General features: G+C 37.0%; 3 protein-coding genes across 3 annotated transcripts; 1 reads left to right on the top strand and 2 right to left on the bottom strand.

Moving 5' to 3' along the window:
• Positions 1-4,592: 4,592 nt before the first annotated feature.
• Positions 4,593-6,144, top strand: LOC18010630 (putative F-box protein At5g42430). Its single transcript, XM_024150787.1, has 2 exons — positions 4,593-5,246; positions 5,281-6,144. Exons 1-2 carry the CDS (start codon positions 4,593-4,595, stop codon positions 6,142-6,144), a joined length of 1,518 nt encoding a protein of 505 aa, XP_024006555.1.
• Positions 6,145-6,246: 102 nt separating this feature from the next.
• LOC18010629 (mitochondrial amidoxime-reducing component 1) lies at positions 6,247-8,511 on the bottom strand. The gene is made up of 8 exons (XM_006393559.2): positions 8,310-8,511; positions 7,643-7,792; positions 7,370-7,546; positions 7,204-7,292; positions 7,054-7,118; positions 6,871-6,973; positions 6,661-6,771; positions 6,247-6,572 (listed from the first exon to the last, which is right to left on the bottom strand). Exons 1-8 carry the CDS (start codon positions 8,482-8,484, stop codon positions 6,447-6,449), a joined length of 996 nt encoding a protein of 331 aa, XP_006393621.2. The 5' UTR covers positions 8,485-8,511; the 3' UTR covers positions 6,247-6,446.
• Positions 8,512-9,090: 579 nt separating this feature from the next.
• Positions 9,091-12,221, bottom strand: LOC18010774 (cysteine proteinase RD21A). The gene is made up of 5 exons (XM_006393558.2): positions 11,684-12,221; positions 10,651-10,886; positions 10,423-10,563; positions 9,567-10,016; positions 9,091-9,465 (listed from the first exon to the last, which is right to left on the bottom strand). Exons 1-5 carry the CDS (start codon positions 12,147-12,149, stop codon positions 9,379-9,381), a joined length of 1,380 nt encoding a protein of 459 aa, XP_006393620.1. The 5' UTR covers positions 12,150-12,221; the 3' UTR covers positions 9,091-9,378.
• Positions 12,222-13,417: the final 1,196 nt, after the last annotated feature.

The raw sequence follows: 13,417 nt of genomic DNA, 5'->3' as shown, positions 1-13,417 counted from the left end.
CTTATTAATGCCCTATTCTAGAATAGGGAGTAGGGGATAGATTAAGTTTCTCAAGTGTCTTAGAGAGTATGGATCTTCATTAATAGTCCAAATAGGGGTTTTTGTATTATTGAAAATTGAACAGTATAGGGAATTTGCATTAGTTATTTTTGTAAATCCTGTATTGGTTTTTGTTAGGAGGCCTAATTTCTCTTTTTTTAATCCATCTCTACATAAAAGTGTTAATGGAGGAAGATCCACCAAGGGACCAAAGATCCACGATGAAGTGGAAAATTTGGAGGAAGACAAAAAAAAATGGCGAACTACTCCAAAGTCACTACTTCCTCGAGGTCTGGATTTTCCTCCATTAACAGTGAGTTAGCTTTTATTAACTTTATAAAAATGAGAAAAGTTTCGAATAAATGCTATGCATTCATAGTGTTTTAGGCTAATTGATAATTACCATTATTTATTTGATTCAATTTAGTTGATAAATACAATTAGAAACACCATCTCTAAGTACTTTTTTAAATCCCTCTCACATCAAGGTGTTAATTGAGGAAGATCCAAGGTAAAACAATCAAACCGATCTTTAGAAAAGATGTTAGACGAACTCAGGATGCTGCACTAGCCACATCAACAACAAGAATGAAAGGATGATGCTTTTATTTGCTTAAAGTCAACAAACATTTAAATCTTTTATGCAAACAATTGGAAAGATGGAAAGATAACCAAGAGGTGGTGGTGGGGTGGTTTCCTTCTAGTGCTAGATGCGGAATTGTCACATTATTAACTCTTAGCCATCCAATTTTGTGGGCCGCTACTGGACTTACATGAAAAGATGTTGAGTCTAAGGGGGATTAGTCTGGGCTCGAAGGACCTGGGATTTACCTTCGGATAACAAAAAAAACAATTGGAAAGATTTGCTTATATTATTTTTATTTTTTTGGTTAAAGGGCCTTCGACATATTGTTTTCTATAATTTTTTGAAGAATTTCATAGCTCTGTTAGCTGCATTGTTTCTCCCTCACCAGCTCCAACGTACCTTTATAAGAAAGACATGGATTAACTCACAAACCAAAAAGAAAAAACAAAAACAAAAAATTGAAAAAGCAGAGGAAAAGGAAACAGAATCAAATTTTTCCAAGCTGGAACCTTCAAAACGTGTACGATAGCTAATCGCATAGGCCGAATTTCTATGTTGACTTAAGAGGAGAAGAAGAATGAAGAAAGTTAAATTTTACATGCCACATGCCTTGCACGATACATGATTGTAGGCTAGGTCTTAAAAATATTAGAAAAACAAAAAATAACAAAAAAAAAACAAAAAAAAAAACTAAACAAAGCATTATATAGTGTCTGTGAATTTTGATTTGTAGGCTTGTAGCCCATGAATACGAGAAATAAAACGATCGTGGATAGAGGAGAAACTTCAGATCCCATCCCATTGATCTCATTATAGAGATATCCTCAAGATTGCCCGCAAAGTCAATCGCTAGGTTTCATTGCATGTCGAAGCTATGGGGTTCCATATTCACCGTCCAGATTTCACGGAGCTGTTCTTGACCAGGTCCTCGGCTCGTCCACGTCTCTTATTTGCGGTCGAACGAGATCACAAGAAGTGGAGTTTCTACTCCTCGCCTCAGCCTCATAATCCAAATGGCAAGTCATCATCATCTCTTGTAATGGCCGCCGAATTAATATGAAGTTCACACAAGACGAGCCGCTTATTTCATGTCGCTATGCCTCTGGTTTTATCTATTTCTCTCATATGTCGATCTCAAATCACGATGACAATCCAGTACCTGTGATATTTAACGCTAAAACGGGACAGTATGCGATCTTACCTAAACTGAGAACTTACATTAGCAAGTATAGCTTTTTAGGGTTTGATTCGATTGATAAGCAAATTCAAGGTGTTGTTCATGGATGGTCATCCAATTTGTGATGTTCTCACATTAGGAACTGGAATAATGAGGTGGAGGAAGATCCAGTGTCCCATACACCATGATCCGTACACCCAAGAGATATGCATCAATGGGGTTTTGTATTACTTAGCTGTCCAAATTCATGAAATGTCTAGTTTGATAGTTTGCTTCGACGTCAGGTCTGAGAAATTCAACTTTATTGAGTATACAATTAGCTTATGTGGTTGGTCTACTAAATTGGTAAACTATAAGGGTAAGTTAGGAGTAGTTCGTTGTAGGATATCTGTTAGATCCCTTGAGTTGTGTATATGGGTTCTAGAGGATATAGAGATACGGGAATTGCCGAAGTATGTCTACATTTTGCCAGTGAATGTAGTCTCTAATCACCACGATCTTTACATAGTTGGAGTCACTACTACATGTGAAATTGTTTTGTCGAGGACACATACTTATCATACATCTCAACCATTTTATGTTTTCTACTTCATTCCCGAAAGTAACACTCAACAAACTGTTGAAATCTATGGTTTGGACAACTATAGTAGAGTTTGCACTTTTGTAGACCATGTGGAGGATCTTAATGTTAACGATGCAAAGCTATTCAAGTCAAGCATCTCTTCTCCATCTTTGAAGAACAAACCCAGCCTAGATATCATTGGGAATAGGCCAAAACCACAACATCCGGAAGAGGTAACAGACAAGGGACAGTAACAAGAGGTATGATGATGGTGTGAGTTGGGAGAAGAAAGACAGAGAGAGAAATGAAAGAGACAGTAGGGAAGATGAAGAAAGAAGAAGAAGAAGCCACAAAGAGATGAGAGATAAAGACGGTCATTGGAGTGATAAGGGGATAAGAAAGAGAGACAGTAGGGAAGATGAAGACAGAAGAAGCAGACATCACGAAGAGGTGAGAGATAGAGAGAGGCGTGTGGAGAGTCGAAGAGATAGAGATGATCATTGGAGTGATAAGGGGATGAGAAGAGAGAGAGTCAATGAGAGATGGATTAGATGAAAGCAAAGGTCATTGTTATTTTGTGCTCTTTCTATGCGTTTTAAGCTCTCTAGTTATAGTCGGGAGTTCTGTGTCAATCAAATCTGTGATATGAGATATGAGACGCTTTTTTTCTTTTTTTCTTTCTTTATTTTATTTAGTTTGTACTGCTAAAGATAAAAGGAAACACTTTTGATTAGCCAGAGACGACGGTGCAAAGAGTTTTTGGATTGGTTTCAAAAAACTTGGATTAGAAGTCAAGACTTAGTTTCAGAAACACAAAATATCTTTGGTAATAGGTTTCTTGGCTGCAAAGAAGATTCTTGGTGGCTCTGTAGCAGGAACAATGAAAGAAACTTCAGCACCATATGGGTTTCTTGCAGTGCACGTCGGGATGAATAAGCAGAGATACATTGATCCATTCACTTACTTGAACCAGCCTTTGTTTCAAAATCTTCTCGGTAAAGCCAAGGAAGACTTTGGATTTACTCATCCAATGAGCAGCTTGAAGATACACTGTCCTGAAAATACTTATCTCAATATAACTTCTCACAGTGCCAGATCAGACCTTTATAAGTTACTCTGAGATATCACTAACAAACCAAGCAGATACTCCTCTTTGGGGAATTGATGATTTTTCCAAAAAAATTTATGCCGTGTAGGATTGTCAACATTGGATTTATGTTGTAGTGAGGCAAGTGCAGAGCCATGCTTTTTATGATTATATAATTATTTAAGTCCCCTGCGAACTTATAGAGTTGCTACAGACAAGAGGGCTCTTTAATTTCTTTTCCTATGTATTATGCTATTAGAGAATTGTACTCTTCATTGGTTACATCCAATAGTTGAGAAAGATAAACACATTGATTGTAATCCAAAATGCTAATTTACGTAATCTGTTTAAGGAAAAAGAATGTATAAGTCTTGTACAGTATGTTCTTCTTCCTCCAACATTCTTTAATGCGGAAATAGACCTCAATAGTGACAGTTCGTAATACAATGGCTTAAAAACTAAACAGTGACTTATCCTTGAAAATACAGGGCCATCATAGTCAGTATATTATTCCTCAATAAGTGACTGCTTTATAATATATCTTTGTTTAGCTTATGGTAGTCTCCCATCAATTTCACGCATTATGTGTTAATGGGATCTCTTTTTTTTTTTATGTAGACAGTATTTTCCTTTGCAGCTCCTCTTTAAGTGACTGAAAAGCAAAGATTTTTCAAAACTGCTTCATGCAAATTCTTCATTGTGGTAATGTCGGAGAAGAAACCAGACAATACTTGGTCGAGTTTATCAGAAATACGCCAATGTAGCTTTATAAGAAAGACATACAGTATATAGATTACTCACAGAACAAAACTAAAAAAAAGTTGTAAAAGCAGAGGAAAAGGAAACAGAATCAATTTCTTTCAAGCTTGGAACTTTCGAAACGAGTACGATAATTAATCGCATAAGCCAAATCTGTAAGTTGGAGTCAAGAGGAGAAGAAGAAAGAAAAAGCTCTTGGTAACTTTTACTTGCCCACGTGCCTTGCACGATACATAATTGTCGGCTAGGTCATAAAAAATTAGGAAAACCAAAAAAAAAAAAAATCCCCTAAAAGGAAAGCATTATATAATATATATAGTCTCTGTGATTTCTGATTTGTATCCCATTACCCCATATAATGTATACAAGAAATAAAACGATCATGAATAGAGGAGATACTTCAGATTTCATCCCAATTGATCTCATTATCCCGATATTCTCGAGATTGCCTACAAAGTCAATCGTTAGGTTTTATTGCGTCTCGAAGCTATGGTGTTCCGTGTTTCACCGTCCATATTTCACAGAGCTGTTCTTGACCAAATCCTCAGCTCGTCCACGTCTCTTATTAGCCGTCAGAAAAGAGGATCAGTGGAGCTTCTACTCCACGCCTCAGCCTCACAATCCATATGAGAAGTCGTCGTCTTCATCGTCTCTTGTACTAGCAGCCGATTTTCATATGAAGTTCCCACAAGGCAGTACGCATATTTCGTGTACCTATGACTCTGGTTTGATCTATTTCTCTGAAACGTTGATCTCAAAGGACGATGACAATCTAGTACCTGTGATAGCTAACCCTAACACGGGACATTATGCGATCTTATCTAAACTGAGAAGTTACAGATCCTTGTATACTTCTTTAGGAAGTTTGTATAGCTTTTTAGGGTTTGATTCGATTGACAAGCAATTCAAGGTCTTGGTCATTGCTGGTCCAACTTGTGAGGTTCTCACATTAGGAACTGGAAGCATAATGACGTGTCCCATAGATCATGAGCCATACTCCCAAGGGATATGCATCAATGGGGTTTTGTACTACTTTGCTGAACGAGGTCATGAAGCGTCTGATGTGATAGTTTAATTGCTTCGATGTTCGGTCTGAAAAATTCAACTTTATTGAGTATAGAAAATATGGTTGGACGTCTCTTCTTGGCTTTTGTGATTGGTTTACTAAATTGGTAAACTATAAGGGTAAATTAGGTGGGATTAGTTGTAAAAGGAATGATGCTGATTCCTTTGACTTGCATATGTTGGTTTTCGAGGATATTGAGAAACAGGAATTTTCAGAATATGTCTACACTTTGCCGGAGAAAGAAGTCGTTGATATCTTCAGTCTTTCCGTTGTTGGAGTACCAGGTGAAATTGTTTTGAAGGTGGAAAATTATTACATATATGAATCTGATCTGTTTCGTGTTCTCTACTTCAATCCAGAAAGTAACACAGTCCAAAGTGTTGTAATTCAAGGTTTGGACAAGGATAGTAGTGTTTATGCCTTTGTAGACCATGTAGAGGATCTTAATGTTAACGATGCGAAGCTATTCAAGTCAAGCATCTCTTCTCCATCTGTGAATAACAAACACAGCAAAGATATCATTACGAAAAGGCCAAAACCACAACATCGGGAAGAGGTACGAGAAAGGGACAGTGAAAAAAGGTATGATGATGGTGTGAGTAGGGAGAAGAGACACAGGGAGAGAAATGAAAGAGACGGCAGAGAAGATGAAGACAGAAGAAGACACCACGAAGAAATGAGAAATAGAGAGAGGTATGTGGAGAGTCGAAGAGATAGAAACGATCATTGGAGTGACAAGAGGAGAGATAGAGACACTATGGAAGATGAAGACAAAAGAAGAAGCAGAAGCCACGAAGAGGTGAGAGATAGAGAGAGGCGTGTGGATAGTCGAAGAGAGATAGAGACAGTTGGGAAGAGGAAGACATAAGAAGAAGAAGAAGAAGACGCCTCGAAGAGATGAGAGATAGAGAGGGGCATATGGAGAGTGGAAGAGATAGAGATGCTCATTGGAGTGATAAGGGAAGGAGAAGAGAGAGAGACAATGAGAGATGAGATAATAAAGCAACGCTCATTGTTCGTTTTATGTTCTTGAGCTATATAAGAACCGGTTTTCCTGATAAATGTGTTCATGGTTCTTGTGAAAGATACAATTTACAATTCATACTCTTATGAACACAATGATTAAAACAAGCTGCAAAGTTTCTTGGATGAAGTAACTAAACCTTTTTTTTAAGTTGCTGCTTCAGCAGGAGAGGAGAGTTTTGCAAGGACAACAACAGGATCACCAACTTTAATTGTTTTTCCCATTACATCACTGACTCGATCTTTCCAAATCATGTTCTGCCCAAAATATATCTGCATCATCATCATCATTTTCAAATCTATCAATTGAAACTCTCATATTAATTCGTTATGATGATAAACGGAACAATGGTCTTTTTACCTTTCCCTGTGGTTTCTTCTTTGGCTGTATAACTTTGTCTGACCTAAAATTCCTCAGAGTTTTAATCGGCTCTTGACCTCCAACCCCAGTTTCTTGTTTTATCGTTGGTACCTGATCATGGACAAATCAAGAAGCTTATCCTGAGACAACAAAGCAAGATAGAAGATTCATGGAGTGATTAAACTAGGCCAAGCTTTCTTTTTAACATACCTTGCAACGGGAGCATAATTTCACACCGTGAAAGGTGAAATCGTTTATAAGAATCTCTCTCCATAAATCTTCAGCGAATGGTTCACATCCATCAACAAAGATGCTGTCACATTTCCAAGTGACTGTTATCAAGTGATGTTACAAAGCAATTATAGCTTTTAAGAGACTTTCCTTTGAACATACTTGGGTCTAAATCGGTTGATCGGTACAGGCTCCTTAAGAAGCTTATTTAGGGAATCAAGAGAGCCCTGTAGAACGTTATGAGAGTATTTAGAACAGAACCGAAAGAAAGAACTTGAAAAATGATCCTCGTTTTCTTATATGGTGACTGACCTGTGATATAAGCAAGAACGGGTACATATCTGAGAACATCGCATAGTGACCTGGAGCATAATCTGGATCCACAGGTCTAGTCTCGGAGGCTGCAATTAAACAGCAAACATGTGAGCTTAATGGAGTCAAAGCTATAAGATTAAGACAGGAAAAAAGTATATGAAACCTGAATTAAAACGAACAAGTCGACAAGGCTTCCCAAGAAAGTTTGTAATCCACTGAGATGCTTCTTCTCCTTCATCTAGCGCGGAGCCAGACCACTCCCAAACTGAGACACCGTGTGCTATTTTCTCGGGTTTAGCTAGTGAGACCTTAAGTGCATCCATACCAGGAGCTCTAACCACTGAAAACAGAGCCTAAAAGATGAGAAAGAAAGAAAAATAGACTATGTTCATAAATGAAAATTCATTTGAAGAAGAAGATATAAAATCAATCTGACCCATGTTAGAGCTCTTCTCAGGCTCCCAGTCCTCTTCAAACGCATGTTTAGGCATCTCTACTTCAATCAAGGAAAGCTTTGGTTCAACTCTTTGAGTCAATCCTCGACCTTTAGAGTTCACAATCAACCAGTTTCGATCCCATTGAAATCCTGAGCAACCAAACCCCAAAAAATTTAGCTTAGCTTTTCAATTTTCTCCCCAACAAATCACTCAAAGTTAATCTCATGAGCTCTCAACATAACAACAGCCACTATCCTATATTCAAATAAATACACAGAAACTGTTATGAGTTACAGCCACTAAGCCATTCACATTTCTACGTCTTAAAGAGACTTTTAGAGCATCCATCATTTTGGCCAGCACCAAATCAATCCACACAAGAACTTACAGAGTCACACTCAAGACTACTTAGAACACCCAATTTTCAATTTAATCAAATAATCGACAAATCATCAAGAACCCATAAACAAGAGCACACCATCTGAAGCAAACAACGAGTTTCTCTAATTGATGAACCCTTAATTACAGACTAAGGAAACAAACACTTGAACCCAAAAGCACAAATAGCTCAATTATGAATCCAAAAAGGAAAAATTGAAATCGAAACCACGAAAAAAGGATAAAAAGGAGACTTTATCTGAAATGGGAAATAGTGTCTGATTATACCGGTGGGAGTGAGAGCTGCCTGAGACAAAGAAACACCTCTACATGATTTAATCGGATAAACGAACAGAGACGATACTCTTGCACCGATTTCACCTGCCAGCGACGGAGACAAAACGTTCTCCATTGCTCTCTCTAGCGTTCTTCTTCCGACGAACATATCTTTATAGAATTTCATATATGCTCCCTAAAATTCTCAGATTATCCGATTAAAGCCTCAAACTTTGTTTAGTCTTTAAATAACCCTAGTCTGTCACATTTATGATCAAATTCCCCAACTAATTCAACCTGTAGAATCTTACACATGAGAAGAGAACTCTAGTAGTCCGCACTTTTCAATACAAATCTCCTTTCAAAATCTAACCTTTTTTTTTTTTGACATCATCTAACCTTTTAAAATCTTAATGCATATATCTATAAAAATGAAAAGAGTAGAAAAAAATAAGTAGAAATGACCAAAAGTAGAAGAAAAAAAACGTAGAAATGAAAATGAATAGATTCAAAAAAAAAAAATGAAAATGAAATGAGAATATGAGTCATGGATTGTTTCAAAAAGAATCTGAGAAAGTTTTGATTTTCAACATTTACCGACAAAAGTGTTTTCAACATTTACCGACAAAAGTGTCTTGTTCTTTCATATAGAGACAATTGCTAGAGCATTTGCATTCAAAGCCTCCCCAATTTGTTCATACACTTGCATTCATCACATTGACAAGCTTATTGCTCCTTACATTCAACAATGTCTAGTAGATCAACATATGTGTATACAAACAAGATGAGAGAATTTGAAATTTAAGTGAGGAAAAGTATTCACCTCACAGCCATAAATATTAACCTTTTAAATTAACAATAAATTTACTGTATCAATGAAACCCAACTAAAGAAACTGGAAGAAGCTTAGGGTTCTTTATATATACATGAAACCCAAACAGCTGCATTTTTATGTATCTGGTTATGAAATAAACAACAACATTAAAAAAGCATCAGATAAATTCCTTCAGAGATCTCTCTGCTCATGTGAGTCAAAGATTCCTCTCTGAAGAAACAAATGTTCAGTGTGTCCATCTTCTCTTTACGCAATGTTCTTCCTGCTCTTTGACCAGAATGGCGTTGCCGGTTTGCGCTTTAAGGCCTTAACACTAAACGGACTGTTCTTGCTCTGCGAATGAAATAAATTCACAAAAGATTACGTGAGATTCAAGCAATACCATATTAATATGCTGTTGTTCTTGAAAAAAAATGGAGAGGATCAGAACTTACCATTAAACAAGTTCCTTGATCAAGGTCACAAACCGGGTACTCGTGCGGGCAACAGCTATAGTTGTCATCACAGCACGTGGCTGCTTCTAGTGGGCAACATCCCCAAGCAAAGCAATACTTTCCATACTCAAAGAGACAACAACAAGTGTTGCTCTCAGGACAAGTGTAGTAACTGTCACATTGGGTTGGTGGCTTGATGGGAGATGGTGGTGAAGGTCCTGGGTTTGGCGGGTTTTGGCCATTCTTGATCGGGTACGAAGGTTCGATTGCAATTCCACATTTTCCCGATGAATCCTTAATGTTACGCTCCATCCTTATGTATCCACTCTCTCCCCAGCTTGTTCCCCATGAGTTTCTTACGATCCAATAGTCCTTGCCGTTCTCAGTTCCGTATCCGACCGCCACAACTCCATGGTCTAGTTGTGTTCCACATACTCCATCGAATATACCCTTTAGAAAGGAAAAGAACACGCACATCAACACATGAGAAAACGAAGTTGAGTAAAAACAATATGAACATTTGAGATCGAAGTAGTAAAACCTACTTTATAATCAACCAAATATGAGATGCAATTGTCTCATACGCCAATTTGTGCGTTAACTTGTGAATACAACTTTCCATATTCGGAACATAATAACATTTTTACGTTAATTCGTAGAAATCTTTTGTAAAATGTAACCGCAAACGCCAAACAGAGTTTCTCTGTTCTGTTTGTATTTAGCGTTACAATTAACAAAAGAATTTAATATATAGATGGTATATGTAAACGCAAACGCAAACAAACAATCCAGGCTATCATTCAAGAACGCAAACAAAAAATCCAAGAACTATGAGAACATGGTCAAACATACGTACCGAATCATAGAGCTGGAACGCACGACCACCACCCTCAATCGCGACGCTAATGGGTTGGTTAGAAAGTGCTTTCTTCAAGGATTCTTCGCTGTAAGTGGGTGCATCCTCGTATGAATCGATTGTGACAACTTTAGCGTTTTTCTGCAACAAGAAAACCCACAAAGGTGATATAAGAATCATTCACTAGTTGTTAAGAGTAAAATCAAAACAAATGCTACTGTAACTCACTCTGTTCTGGTCACAACGTCCATCAACTCCCTTGTAAGGATAATCTTCCTCTGAATCAATTCCACCATTGTTGATGATAAACTCAAATGCATAGTCCATGAGACCTCCGTTACAACCTTCATTGTATGAGGTGTCACAATCGACCAATTCTTGTTCAGACAAGGATATTAAGTCTCCGGTTACAATCTTGTTTATGCCTTCCACTGCTCCGATGGTTGAAAACGCCCAACAACTACCTTCATTACCAAAAGAAAAAAGAAATAATTAGTCATCAAACATCAGCTTATGATAAACCATTAACATCAAAAACAGAACATACTACTAATATCAGTGGTCACTATGAGAATAAAGAATCACCCACCAACCGATTTTTCTTCTTTTTGTCAACAACCTACTTAAATGCGGATTTGAATCTGGTTGGTGACATATGACCGCACTAGTACTAACCACTAGATTACATGTCTCTTGGTTTCCATCAACCGACTTGTTATATTGTGCAATTTCTAACATAAGTATGGCTAAGAAACTTCTGGCTGTGAAATTCCCAACAACATGAACAAATTTAACTGAATACTCTCATATACAAGATGTTTTAAATCAAATAAATTTTGCATAGAAACTTGTAAAAACCAAATCAAATTAAGCAAAGAAAATTTTCCAGAACATTTTATGTAAAGGAATATCCCTCAACTGGACTTACAAGATTATGAACCATTGAATTCAAACTAGTTTCATATAAATCCAAACTAATCTCAAATAAAGTAATCATAAATCAAATTAGTCTCTCTTTTTTGTTCAAAATCAAATTAGTCTTTAAACACCTTCATTTCACCTAAAAGCTCACAGGGGCAAATATGTCGTTTTCAGATGTTCCAATATCTTTTGAAAGAAGCAGAGAGATAGTTGTCTTTTTCCCTAACAGATATTTGATGAAAACAGTTTATTTTCTCCACCTAGACTAGTAATTTCAAAGAAGTAAGAATCAAGAACTGTAAAAAATGATGGTATATTGAGTTAAAAAACAAAAACTTACCACAGCTTCCCTGATCTTTGACCTCAACCACGGCACCTTCCTTCCTCCAGTCAACGCTCTCCGGCAGCGCGTCACCGACACGCGCCTCATAGCGTGTGCTGGCCCTTCTCTCTCTGTTCTTCTGCATCTTAGCTCCAAGGTATATGGATCTATACTCATCGTTAGTGAGATCCGCAAACTTCGTAAGACCTAATCTGTAACTAAGATTCTTCGCGTTGTGATCGTCGATGAAACGGAGATTATCTTTAAAGATCTCGAACCGCCGATCTTTCTCAACAAGAGAGTTCTGAACCTTGCCGTGTTTCACTAGCCACGTCTCGTAGAGTCTCTTAACCTCGGCGTCGCTCCGGCCGCCGGAGACGGTGTGGTGGCTCTCGTCGTAGGAGATGATTGACATGTCCATCGCCGATGAAACGGCGATCATCGTTAGGAAGAGGATCGCCATAGTTGGGTTAAAGAACTTCATTTCTTCTTCACTGTTTTAAAATTTTTTGGAGAAGAAGAAGAAGAGAAAAAGAAGAGGATTTTGAACGATGGACAAGAGATGGTGGTGGGGTATTATATAAAGCCAAAATGAGATAAGCGTAAATTATTTTTATTTTTTTAAGTTTTTTTTATAAGTTTCAGATTTAAACCATATTTCAAAGTCAAACACAAAACTAACCTTTTTTCTCTCTCTAACTTTTGCCAATTTCTCATAATTTTATCCTTCTCACTTAAACTATTAACAAAAATGTCATCATACATATAATAATTCGATTTTTCTTTAATTGGCTAAAGTCTTCTTGGACCTTCTAAAGACTTTTTAATTACGAGAATGCCATCGTCTTCAATACCTTCAACCACCATGAACAACCATGAAAATGGAATAAATGCTTATCAACCTGTTTTAAAGCTGTAATAAAACAAATATCTAAGCTCATTCACTCATAACCTTGTTCATTCTATCATAATTTCTTCTCCAAAACATCTGGGCATAGTTGCAATGCTTCGCGCCATCCTTTTGCGGTGAATTCTGGTTTACTCGACATCTGGGTTGTTTAATTTCAGTGAAATCATAAGTTCTGGGTAGATAAGAGAAACTTAGGGGAGCTCAATTTTGTCAAAGGTAATCCTCGCACTTCAATTTCTCCACATTTCAGTTTTTATATCGCTAAAGTAGACTTTTCGTGAACTATAGTGAAGTCTATGAGTCAACATAAGGTTATTTTTGCAATTGACTTTTAAAAAGTAGACTTCTTTAAACCTCACGAGAAGTCTACTCGATATCCTTTGAAAACAAAAAAAATCATAGTAGACTTCATCTGACGGCTTAAGAAGTCTACGAAAGAAAAGAGGTTATTTTTGTAGTTGACCGTATTTTGACTTTTTAATGTAGACTTCTAACTGAAGTCTACTGTTTACGTCTGCACACGAAGTCTACATTTAAGTTACTTTTGTAGTTTGACCAAAAACGTATAGGTCATTTTTGTGTTTGACTTATGTTTTTCAAAAATAAAAAAAATTAAAAAAATTTCAAAACGCTTCAGTAGACTTCACAAAGAAGTCTACAGAGAAGTCTACAAACTGTAGACTTCTCTGTGAAGTCTACCTATTGTGTTCGGTCAAACTTAGAAGGAATATTTTTTGAGTAGACTTCATTGTGAAGTCTACTAAAAAATTCAATTGCAAAAATAACCTATTTTGTTCCGTAGACATCTATTTAAACAGTAGACTTCAAACGTAGACTGCCAG

Source organism: Eutrema salsugineum, unplaced genomic scaffold, assembly GCF_000478725.1.
Source record: "Eutrema salsugineum unplaced genomic scaffold, Eutsalg1_0 scaffold_7, whole genome shotgun sequence".
Classification (NCBI taxonomy): Eukaryota; Viridiplantae; Streptophyta; class Magnoliopsida; order Brassicales; family Brassicaceae; genus Eutrema; species Eutrema salsugineum.
Note: the sequence above shows the minus strand (reverse complement) of the source record. Positions and strands in the feature narration are given on the sequence as shown.

Bases quoted from the DNA above. Each gene is read 5' to 3' on its own strand.
- LOC18010629 (XM_006393559.2), bottom strand. From the start codon at position 8,484: ATGAAATTCTATAAAGATATGTTCGTCGGAAGAAGAACGCTAGAGAGA. The intron at 7,119-7,203 runs GTCAGTCACCAT...AACGTTCTACAG, and splicing joins CGTTCTTGCTTATATCACAG to GGCTCTCTTGATTCCCTAAA. The intron at 6,573-6,660 runs GTAAAAAGACCA...ATGATGATGCAG, and splicing joins AGAAGAAACCACAGGGAAAG to ATATATTTTGGGCAGAACAT.
- LOC18010630 (XM_024150787.1), top strand. From the start codon at position 4,593: ATGAATAGAGGAGATACTTCAGATTTCATCCCAATTGATCTCATTATC. The intron at 5,247-5,280 runs GCTGAACGAGGT...CTGATGTGATAG, and splicing joins ATGGGGTTTTGTACTACTTT to TTTAATTGCTTCGATGTTCG.
- LOC18010774 (XM_006393558.2), bottom strand. From the start codon at position 12,149: ATGAAGTTCTTTAACCCAACTATGGCGATCCTCTTCCTAACGATGATC. The intron at 10,564-10,650 runs GTGAGTTACAGT...TTCTTGTTGCAG, and splicing joins GACGTTGTGACCAGAACAGA to AAAAACGCTAAAGTTGTCAC. The intron at 10,017-10,422 runs GTACGTATGTTT...TCCTTTCTAAAG, and splicing joins CGTTCCAGCTCTATGATTCG to GGTATATTCGATGGAGTATG.